At 45.4% G+C, this 12,080-nt stretch overlaps 1 protein-coding gene across 3 annotated transcripts in view; it reads left to right on the top strand.

Moving 5' to 3' along the window:
• VMP1 (vacuole membrane protein 1) overlaps positions 1-12,080 on the top strand; it is a 109,967-nt gene that overhangs the window by 63,069 nt on the left and 34,818 nt on the right. For all 3 annotated transcript variants that reach the window (XM_035140115.3, XM_035140116.3, XM_035140117.3), the window contains exon 8: positions 1,532-1,612. In XM_035140115.3, the coding sequence (XP_034996006.1) occupies positions 1,532-1,612 (81 nt within the window). The remainder of the gene's footprint in view (positions 1-1,531; positions 1,613-12,080) is intronic.

The following is a 12,080-nucleotide window of genomic DNA, read 5'->3' as shown; positions in this document are numbered from 1 at the left end:
AGCTGTCCTTTCATTGGATATAAATACAATAACATAAGTTACGTATTTGCATCTTCCAGAGGCCACGTTTTAAAAAAGATTCTGTTTGGGATTAATAAGGGTTTCTTTTCATCCCACATTTGTTAAAAACTCGTGTGTGTGTGTGTGTGTGTGTGTGTGTGTGTGTGTGTGTGTGTGTGTGTTACATATTTATTTAATATCTTGGCAAAAATACAGCTTACATAAGTTCTTTTTTATTGTCATATTCTTTGCGGTAATGTGATGTCTTCAGCCCATATTTTGAGCCCTTTTATTTGGATCAGGTGGCGTTTCTTTCTTGCTCTGTTAAATCTGCCAACATGAGTCCACGTTCCACGTTTGTAAGAAATCAGTCTTTTAGTGTGGCATCCCAACACTGTGGAACTCACTGCCTATTGGCATCAGGCAGGATCTCATCATCACCTGCTAAAAACACTTTTGTTTCCGTAACCTATTCAGTCTCGTGGTTTGCTTATCGTTGATTTACATTATTTTAGTTACAGGTAGGTAGCCGTGTAGGTCTGCCGTAGTAAAAAAAAATCCTTCCAGTAGCAAGAGACCAACTAAGTTTGTTATTGGTATGAGCTTTAACAAACTTAGTTGGTCTCTAAGGTGCTACTGGAAGGATTTTTTTTTTCATTTTGTTTAAATTATTTTGTGTGTGTTTTAAATAGCTGTGTTTAACTTTTTTCCTGATTGTTGCATTGTTTTATTCTTTCTGTAAACTGCTTCAATGTTTTGTTTACAATTAAATGGTATATACATTTTATTTTTTTAAGGGGGGACCCAGCTCATTGCTATTTTCTCTGAGAATGGCTCCCCCATATTTTGGGCAGGTCCAGTTTTTCCTGTCCTTGGTACTTAACATTCCTTTAACCAGAAAGTGCCAAGGGATAATAAAGGCTGGTCCTTTCTGCGTGCCAAGCAGACGTCCTGCCACCGAACCACAGCCAGGAGTTATTATTAGTGTTTTGAGTGGAGCTCAATGACGGCACTCCCTACCGGTGGGGCTGTGGAGGGCTTTTTAATGAAAAAATCCTGGCTTGTAACCCTTCCTTTCCGGAAAAGAAAGCTATGTTCACACCTTTGCTAATTGCAGTTAATTGTGTTTTTATTATTCTCTAAAGACTTAATGGCAGTGATGCCAACTCCAGCTCAGGTGGAGTGATGCTTGAGTGATGAACTTTACCTGTGTCACAAAAGTTCGAAAGGGTCGCTCTAGCAGGAAGAGCTGCAAATGAGCATCTGGGATTGTTCAGCGTTTTCAATCTGAATCAGCCTGCCGGATGTCTGGTTCACCAGTGTGTCAGTTTTATGTCCTCTTTCTCGCTTAATAAAGGCTTCTTCTTTTTTTAATTAAACACACTTGCACAATGGAGGGTGGGAAGGGAGATGTGAGAAAGGCTGTGCAATCCTGTGGGGTTGGAAAAATAAACTCCTCAGCCCTGGTTGATTATTTCCTCCCCCTTTCCCCATCTCTAGTTACTTAATTTGTTGTTTTCCTTGTTCGCAGGACTTTCCCTCCCGTGCTAAGCTGACAGTCCAGAAGCTTGTGCAGAAAGTTGGTTTTTTTGGAATCCTGGCCTGTGCTTCAGTAAGTCCTTATTCCTTCTCTCCAATAAATGTATGGATGGGTTGAAATTGTCCCGTTCCACCTTCCACGCCCAGCTTTTACTTCCCATTCCACCTTTTCCAGCAAGGAACTCACAGCTGTCTATGTGCTTTTCTTTATTATTCATATCGTCATATTCTAATCCTTCCTTTCAGACAAAGATTGGCCTTCAAAGTGGGTCTTATCAATTTAAAAAAATAAAAATAGAGAGATGAAGGGCAGACTCTGAGGTTTTAAAAGTTAATAAAAAGAGAACACACACAGACACACATGACGAGGAGTGAAGGAACAAGGTAGAGAAGGGTAGTTGATTTGATGATGCCCAAGCAATAGGTCATGCTGAAAACAAGCATTTGATATTAAACCCCTGGGGTGCATATGGATGTGCAGGCAGTGAATAAAGACCTAGGGCTTGAAAGGGGGTCGAAAAGGACTTGCGGATGGAAAATGTGCTTACAGGGTGGGGGGAAAATAATTAGGAAATATGAGCCTCGGCAATAAAGAGCATGTACAGAGTGCACCTCCCTTGCCAGTGAGGAACCACTGTATTTAATGAGCTGTTATTTTTACATTTTATACTTCCTAGTCGTGGTGAATAAATTTTGGTTATATATTGATATTTTTTGACTCTTGTTTCATTTACGTTCCAAAGAGTTTGGGTTGATGGCAACTCATGGAGGGACCAATGAACTCAGGAGTTTGGGGAACCCTGAGTTAGGGCCATTGCTAGTAGGTCTTAGACAGAGGTGTTGCAATGCGCCCTGAAGCCCTTCTCCCTCCGGCATGCATCAAAGGGTAGATTGTGCCTCCCTTCCTTTCCAGAGCCTGGTAGCAATTGGTAGTTGGAATCAGAGTGTCTTTTCAACAACTCTTCCCTTTTTTCATAGGCTATCATTGGCTGCTTACCACAATGGCTATATTTTGCCTCTTCAGTTGGAAGCAACCTATTGCTGAGAGTCACAAATGGGAATAAATGTTGCAGCCTGCAAGCTTCCCCAAAGAAGCATTTGGTTGGCCACCGTGAGAACAGGATGCGAGACTAGATGGGCCAGCTGACCTGATCCAGCAGCCAGAACACCTTCTGATGTTCTTACCTTTTTCATGCTCTAGCACAGGCATCCCCAAACTGCGGCCCTCCAGATGTTTTGGCCTACAACTCCCATGATCCCTAGCTAACAGGACCAGTGGTCGGGGAAGATGGGAATTGTAGTCCAAAACATCTGGAGGGCCAAAGTTTGGGGATGCCTGCTCTAGCGGGTAGTTCCTGGGTGCCAATCTGGCCTTGTTGAGCCAAGGCTTCCCTTCCCCACTTTGTTGGGTGGGGTACCGTACTCCAGTGTGATTTGTTTAGTTGAGAGTTTTGGTCCAAGTCCGAACAGACGTGTTGCATTGTCGGACCCGGCTGTGTACAGCCAGTAGATGTTGTGGTGGTCTGGGCTGACAATTTGGAGAAAGTTATGAAAGTCCTGGTGAGACGTCACGTCCTGTCTAGGAGTCCAGATGAAAAAGAGGTGTTAACGGTGTTGTCTCAGATAAAAAGAGAAGCTTTTGTGGGGGGTTGTAGTTGAGAAAGCTTCATTCTAAGTGAGCCGTGATGATGTTGGCATAATTTGCAGCCCATAACAGTACACTGATCTGAAGGTCCGTGCTCTTCCCCAAAGCTAAAGCAATTGTGGGTAGTTTTGAGGTTCCTATATTAATTTACTAGGTGCTGAAGTCCAGCTTGAGTCCAGGATAACTTAAGGATTGCTTATATCCCTGCCCAGTCACTGGGATCTTCAGGGAAGTCACTGTCAGAGGTCCCTTGTGGCTCAGAAAGCACATATTTGTTGTTGTTGTTACTCAGACACACATTTCTGTTTATTTATTTATATTAAATGTGCCCAGCTGAGATCGGACCTTAAGTAGTTTTCTCAGAACTTCTGCGGTGTCCTGTAGGTAACTTGGTTTGGGAAATGGAGTCTATATAGCCTAATGTGTTAAAAACAATACCTCATACGTTCACAAAGCAAACAATACAATTAAATTAGCATTAAAATGATACCACCCATACTTAGTATTCTGTCGAAAGAACCAGTTATTTGTCCGTTAATTGCTCTATTCCCAAGATGGTCTTTAGAGTGGTTTACAGCTTTCTTGGTTATGGATGTATACGGTATCATGTTAACCAAATCAGTTGCAAAGTTTGTGTTCTGGGCTATAAAAGAGACATAAGCAGCTTTAACAGAATTGTTAAAAGTGTACTGGTTTTGATTTTGTCCTAACCTTGTTTAAATTCTTAACAATTAAGCCTGTACTGTTGGTGAACTGCCTTGTATTTCTGAGTTTCTTTCCCCATCATTGTTTGGAATTACATATTTCTTTATTTTTATTTTTAATTTGGGCTGCCTGTGGATTGTCAATAAGCAAGGACTTAATCTCAGTCCTGGTCCAGAAATCATTGCCAAAGGGCACAGTCTTGCAGGTCCGGATTGCAATGGCTAGCTGTGTGTATAACTTCTACCCAACCAGAAGGGTTTTTTTGTGTGACAGCCTTATATTACACAAATGCATGAAACGACCAGTGGTGAGGAACTTGTGTCTCTCTTGATCAGTGTTGGCGAACCTATGACACGCGTGTCAGATGTGACACACAGAGCCCTCACTGCTGGCACGCGCCCCATCGGCCCATTCACGCTGTTGTTGTTGTTGTTGTTGTCGTCCCCCCCTATTTGTTCTCCCACTCCTCCTACAGCTTGTCTCTGCTAGAGCTTGTCTCCACTGTTAAAACCCGGATCCCTTTTTGTTGTTGCTGCTGGTAGCCAGAGATTGGATTTTTAACCCTTTCTGTGCTGTTTTTTCTGGCGCTTTGGCAGACTATGATTGGGTGTAACAGCATTCTTTTTTTAACCCGTTCTGTGCCGGGTTTTTTGTCGCTTTGGCAGACTATGTCGGTGCTGTGTGTTAGTTCCAGCGAAGGTATTATTCATCATTTATTTCAGTTCTCTTTCCCCCCCAAAACGCAGCAGCTTTGGGGCACCCCCCAAAAAAAGCAAAGCAACTTTTGCATCCCCCCAAAAAACCTCCAAAACTTTGGTCAGCAGCTCCCCCCAAAAAGCTCAACAACTCTGCGCACTTTGTGATAAATAAGGGGTTTTTGGTTTGGTTTGGTTAAATAATTAGTTTTTGGTTTATTAAATACAGTTATATATTACAATTATACATTTTTGTTATTTAAACTATAAATATCGCGAAATTATGGTTTTTTTCTCGAAGTGACACACCACCCGAGTTATGCTGGCGAATTTTGACACACCAAGCTCAAAAGGTTGCCCATCACTGCTCTAGATATTACTAAACTAAAACTCACAGCATCCCTGCCCATGGGCCGTTTTTGCTGGGTGTGGGGGGAGTTGCAGTTCGGTAACCCTCTAAAGGGCCAAAGCCCCCCCCCCAAAAAACCCTGATTTAAATAAACTTGTCCCAAGACATTGAGGACTTTGTATATCATTAGTAGCACCTTTAATCAGTACACACCAAGCATAAATTCTTGATTCCCTTATAAAACAGCAGTACGAGGAAGTCGATTCATTTGTAAATTAACCTTAGACTTTTTATAACATTGGGTTGTGATAAAATAATCTCTGTTCAGGGTTATGGTAGAAATAGTTGGAGGGCAAAAAAAATAGAAACCTCTCGTTCTTGTTTTGGTCTTTCAGCTGGCTAAACCCGTTTTATTTTGATTTTACTTATTTTATGTTTCTGTGTTTTCTGTTTCATTTTAAAATCTCTTTGTTTTATTTTTTGGGAACCGTGCCATTCAGATTCCCAGGATGACACCGACTTAACAGCATTTTGGAGCAGATTTAAAAGCATACACATTAAAGCCTACAGAAATGTACTTTAGAAAGCTTTTCGGCCTGATCCATGTCTAGCAGCCCATTTGAGACACTCAGTTCAACCCAAGCCTTCATTGCATTAGAGATGCTGGATCTGACTCACCAGCTTTCAGTCACCCTCACATGAGGCATCTTTGAATAAGCTGACTTGAGCTGAAGTAAGCTCAATATAACTGGAAATCATGGGGTGGGAAGGAGAGAAAGAGATTTAAACTGCCATCGTCTGCCTCCATTTTTATTTTTATTTTTCTGTGTGCTTGTTAAATGATCTGCTAACTCATTGCCTGCTTTGGTAAAAAAAAAAATTCCCCCTTTATTATGACATTATGTTGCCCCTGTTGGCTTTTAAAAGTTTAATGTGTCATAAGATGTTTTATAGGAAGCGATTAATAGATGGAACAAAATAAATAAATGTAGTAATTAAGAAGCAGCCATTTTCTCCCTCTCTTTTGTAAGATGCCTTTTGTGCAGCTCAATTCTATTGTTTTGATTTTTTATGAAGTGAGTCAGACTTTGCTTCCCATTTTCAAAATATTATTTCTAATTATTGTTATTGCTGCATTAGTTTCTATCCCCTTCTTCCTCTGAGGGCCTCAGCGGTAGCCTTCTCTCTCTCCTGGTCATCTAACGACAACCCTGTGAGGTAGGTTAGTCTGAAAGATGGCGGTGGGCATAAGTTCACCCAGAGAGACAAGAGTAGGGATCTATTTAATTGTGCATTTGAAATAAACATACATTCTGCATCTGTTTTGAAGCAAATGCAGCGTAAAACACTGGTTCTAGCAAAATTTAGTTCATTTCCATTGAGACGACTTATACGGGGTTTTCTGGCCTGGATCCCATTAAAACTCTGGGCATACCTCAGTTTCATCAAGCAAGCTCACTAGAAGTGCCCTCAGACCAGAAAATATCAAAAAACGTTACGATTTAGGGCAAAACTATATTAACATTTTTAAAATGCATGCTTTCTCATACTCTTGTCCTCATTGTAAGCAATCACACTGTTGTGACGTGGGGTTTGTGATTTCAGCTCTCTTGACATAACATGCTGGAGACAGTTCTCTAGTAACAGCTCTTTATTAAAGTGAACAAGACTGAAGACTGAGGAGAGGAAAGCTACATTTATAGGGACAGGGGACTAGCTAGGAAGGGATACATTTTGGAGGGAACAATATCAAGCAATCACAGTGCTGCCTTTTGGAGGAAACCAATAAGACAGAGGATCCAAATACAGCAGCTTAAATGAACCAATAGTAGCTGTACCCTCTGGAACCAAAAGGCAGTTACTTTATCCTAATGCAAATACAGACAATAATAATACAGATATAAAATCCTTTGACTCAATACACAACACCCCTCCCCCCCTAGTGAGCACAGCAGACGTAATCCCTCAGGTACTGTGGGGTCCTATAACTTCTACCTGATCTCCTGACAACAGGTGTTGCAGGTTCTGGATTGGGTGTTACCTGTGGTGGAGGGGCTGCTATAGGGGTTTCATCAGGAACAGATGGAGTCCCAGACATCTCAGGGTCCCCGACCTGTACCTCGTCATCCTGAGGACTAGCAGACCCTGGTTCATTTGCTGAAGCCCCTGGTGACTGTACCTCTGGACCATTTTCACTCTGGTCTTGCAGCTGTGCGTCATTAGCCAGGGATGAATTATCTGACTCCTCCCTGCTGAGCGCCCGGCGCCTCAGCTGATCTATATGTCTCTTCCAAACTTGCCCATTTTCCAAGGTCACATACCGTGTTTCTCATATTATAAGACACGTCTTATATTTATTTTTTCCTCAAAAAAACACACTATGGCTTATTTTCAAGGGGTGTCTTATTTTTTTCCTCCTCCTCCTGCCGCGGCCGGAATTGCTGCTGCGCCTATCACTATGTCTTATTTTCGGGGTATGGCTTATATTCCTTGAATGCTTAAAAATCCTGCTATGGCTTATTTTATGGGTATGTCTTAAAATATGAGAAACAGGGTAATAGGACACAGGTCCACTAGCCCGGGTGATCACACCGGCCACCCACCGCGGACCTCGTGAATAGTTCCTCACCCAGACCAGATCTTCAGGGGCGAGATACCTTGTTGTGTCAGTCTCAGCCTGGGGGGTTGCTCTTGAATTACGGTTTGGCATTTTATCTGGGTGGACATAATCCAGCACCGTTACCAGTCTTCTACCTAAGAGCAGCTCGGCTGGCGACTTGCCCGTCGCAGTACACGGCGTCGCATGCTGCAAAAATAACATTCGCGCAATGCGAGCCGACCAGTTACCCTCCATTAAGCGCGCAATGGATTCTTTGGCTGTTCTTACCATGCGCTCAGCCTGCCCATTGGAGGATGGGTGAAAGGGCGCGGATGTGACCCCTCTTATAAAATTATCAGCCAAGAATGCCCTGAATTCTTGGGATACAAAAGCTGCCCCATTATCTGATACAATGGTCTCAGGTAACCCGTGGGTAGCAAACAGCTGCCTCAACACCTTGATTACGGCAGCTGATGCCATGCTAGGGACCATCGCCACTTCTAACCATTTGGAATATGCATCAACGATAACCAAAAAGACCTTCCCTTGGAATGGCCCAGCAAAATCTATGTGCAGCCGGCTCCAGGGAGTCCTGGACTGCTCCCACCAGTGGACTGGTGCTCTGGCCACTTCTGGCCGCACCTCTTGGCATGCCTTGCATGTTCGTACCCATTGTTCTATGTTCTGGTCCATTCCAGGCCACCACACATAACATCGGGCTAGCGACTTCATCCTGACCATTCCCGGGTGTCCCATGTGAAGCGTCTCAAGAACCCTGTTTCTCAGTGGTGCTGGGATTATCACCCTATCTCCCCATAGGAGACAACCCTTATGCATGGACAATTCGTGATGCCTTGTCGCATAAGGCCTGAATTTTTCTTCATGCGGACCACCTGGCCACCCCCTCCCCACCCAAGTGAGCACACGGGAGAGAACAGCATCTTTCCTAGTTTTCTCAGCTATATCCGTAGCTGTTACAGGAGCCCCCGGAAGTGTTTCTAGCATCATAATGTGCTCCGCCGGAGCAGGATCCTCATTGCTCCCGCCAGGAAGGGGCAATCGACTCAGCGCATCAGCATGGCACAACTGTTTCCCCGGCACATGGGTCAAGGTGTACTGGAACCCATTCAGGAATATTGACCAACGCAACATTCTGGGGGAGAGAATTTGCGGCGTTTGTTTGTTTGGGTTGAACAACCCTAACAGTGGTTTGTGGTCCGTTTCAATGGAGAAATGGCGACCATACAAATAATCATAGAACCTTTTGATTCCGGACACAATAGCCAGTGCCTCTTTATCAATTTGAGCATAGTTGCGCTCTGTGGGCGACAACGTACGGGAATAGAAAGAGATGGGCTTTTCCGACCCATCCGGTTCCCTATGACTCAGCACAGCCCCCAGACCGTATTGAGAGGCATCACATGCCAGGACCAGCGGCTTTGACTCATCATAATGAGCAAGGACGCTCCTGCTACTCAGCATTCCTCGCAAGGAGTCAAAAGCCTTCTGCTGCTCCCGCCCCCATCGCCACACATTCTTTTTCTGCAATAGTCTATGTAATGGTTCAGCTACCGAAGCTTTCTGGGGTAAGAACGAATGATAAAAGTTAATAAGTCCCAGGAATGACTGCAACTCCGTCTTGTTCTGTGGTCGTGGTGCCTCGATGATGGCCTTAATCTTAGCATCTGTGGGGTGGATGCCTGATGCATCAATTTTAAACCCCAAGAAATCCACAGTTGGCACCCCAAAACTGCATTTTTCTTTTTTCAGTTGCAACCCCACCTCCTTGAACTTGAGCAACACTGCACGGACACGCGCAACCAGTTCCTGTGGGTCTTTTCCAGCAATTAAAACATCATCAAAAAATGGCAAGACCCCCGGCAGACCTCTTAACAGGCGTTCCATGAGCCCTTGAAAAATCCCTGGGGCCACACAAACTCCGAACTGTAATCTGTTAACTCTGAACGCCCCTTTATGTGTGACAATAGTCTGTGCTTCCGCTGATTGTGGGGTTACTGGCAGCTGTTGGTAAGCTTGTGCCAGGTCAATTTTGGCGAACACCTTGCCCCCAGCCAGTTTAGCCAACAGATGTGATACGACTGGAATGGGGTATGAGTTTCCCCTGAGTGCCTTATTGATAGTACATTTGTAATCTGCACATATCCTGACTTCCCCATTTGCTTTAAGGGGTGTGACGATTGGAGTCTCCCACTTAGCAGAGTCCACGGGTGAGAGAACTCCCTGCTTGACCAATTTATCCAGCTCTGCCTCGATCTTGGGTTGCAGTGCAAATGGCACTCGCCTTGGTTTGAGTCGGATTGGAGCCACCCCGGGGTCCAACTCGAAGTCAACTGGGGGCCCTTTATAACAACCCAGTTTTCCATTAAAGAGACCAGCAAATTCCTTGCATAATACCTCACTCATCTCAGGGCAGGTTTGGATTGAATTAAGCCCTGAGATACTCAGTCCCAGGGCAGGGAACCAGTCAGTGCCCAGGAGACTGGGGCGACTGCCCTTCGCAATCACCAGTTTGAGTACAGCCTGTTTGTCCCGGAACTGTACTCTCACGGCACACATTCCCATAACATGGATGCGGCCTGCTGAGTACGACTGCAAGGTTGCCGGAAAGGGCTCCAGAGGGGGCAACTTACCCCTGGGGAAGAATGTCTTCGCGGTCTGGTCCGACACGATGGTGAATGCGGATCCGGAGTCCACCTCCATGTCGCACTGCTGACCCTCAATCTTCACCTTGACGTGTGCCTTGCCTTGCGCTGGAAACTGCACGGCCCTCCCGTTGATCTCCGTTACGTAGTGGCAGTCCTTTAGAAAACGAGTTGCTGTGGGCGGTCTGCGATGCTCCAGTCTAGGTGCTCCTGTCGCTCCCGACGCCGCCGATCTACAGACCCTGGCGATGTGACCCGTCTTTCCGCACGTCCGGCAGATAGCATCCCTGAAACGACAACTCTTCCTTTCATGGTTTCCGCCACAACCTGGGCAACTGCCTCGGCGATCTCTGTGCACTGTGCAGGCCTGACGCACCGACTCGACCCCACGGACTGGGCTCTGGCTCGGAGTAGCCTCTAGCTCGTCCATGGCATGCGCAACTTCTATCTGTGGCTTAGTGGCCTTGCGACTGGCATCAAGCTCCTCTCTTTCATAATTCTCCGTGGCGGTGGCCTCTTTCAAGGCTGAAGCAAGGGTAACCTCTTCTTTAGCCACGATGCGTCTTCTGGCTTTCTTGCTGCTCAGACCACCAATAAACCGATCCAGGAGAGTCTCTTCCAGATTTTGGAAGCCGCAGTGCTGAGCGAGCTTCCGGAGTTCAGCCAGAAATGTGGATACAGACTCCCCAGCATGCTGCTGCCTCTTATGGAACTCCATCCGCCGGGCCATCTTGGTCTCAGTAGGCGCCAAGTGGCTTGTTAGGCAGGCAAGAATATCTTTGAGAGATGTCTCACTCAGCTTCGCTGGAGCAAGTAATGCCTTGGCCAGCTTGAAGGTCTCGGGCCCACAGTAGCTCAGGAATGTGGCCCTTCTTTTGCTGGCATCGGTGATCCCTTGAGCCACTGCAAAGAACTCGAAGCGTTCGACGTAGTCTTCCCAGGTGTGGGGCTCTGATGGCTGGAAGGGCTCCAATACCCTTGGACTCTCCATTGTCCTAGCGGGCAGGGTCGTCTTCTCAGCTGGCCAGTGAGTCTTGTTCTCAGCTGCAATCCGGACTCTGAGGCAGGGTTGTGTTTAACCGCTCCTCAGCATTCCGGATCCCACCTTCGTCGCCAGTTGTTGTGACGTGGGGTTTGTGATTTCAGCTCTCTTGACATAACATGCTGGAGACAGTTCTCTAGTAACAGCTCTTTATTAAAGTGAACAAGACTGAAGACTGAGGAGAGGAAAGCTACATTTATAGGGACAGGGGACTAGCTAGGAAGGGATACATTTTGGAGGGAACAATATCAAGCAATCACAGTGCTGCCTTTTGGAGGAAACCAATAAGACAGAGGATCCAAATACAGCAGCTTAAATGAACCAATAGTAGCTGTACCCTCTGGAACCAAAAGGCAGTTACTTTATCCTAATGCAAATACAGACAATAATAATACAGATATAAAATCCTTTGACTCAATACACAACACACACATTAATAAACTTGAACTGAACAAGGAACAAAATTCAAACAGATGTACATAGGTGAGGGGGAAACTGTGCCGTCCCCCATCACACATAGGCCCAGACCACATCCACATTGTACAGTTAAAGCATGCTTATTTCACTTTTAAAATCATGGCTCCCCAATGCCAGAGGAATCCTGGGAACTGCCGTTTGTTAAGGGTCTCCTGGTGCCTCTTAGCCCTTTTAACAAACTACAGTTCCCAGCATGCTTTGGGTGGAATCCATGACACTAAAAGTGGGGAAAGAGTGCTTTAAATGTACTGCCTGCTCAGAGCTTTAACCAGCTCATCCGAAATTTGGCAGTCAGGTAAAGTTGAGCCCAGGTTAGCTCTAGACTGCCTCTCACCCCACGCCAGCTATAGAGTGAAGTTTTCTGTT

The sequence above is a fragment of the Zootoca vivipara genome, chromosome 14 (genome assembly GCF_965207765.1).
Source record: "Zootoca vivipara chromosome 14, rZooViv2.hap1.1, whole genome shotgun sequence".
In the NCBI taxonomy this organism is placed as follows: Eukaryota; Metazoa; Chordata; class Lepidosauria; order Squamata; family Lacertidae; genus Zootoca; species Zootoca vivipara.
Note: the sequence above shows the minus strand (reverse complement) of the source record. Positions and strands in the feature narration are given on the sequence as shown.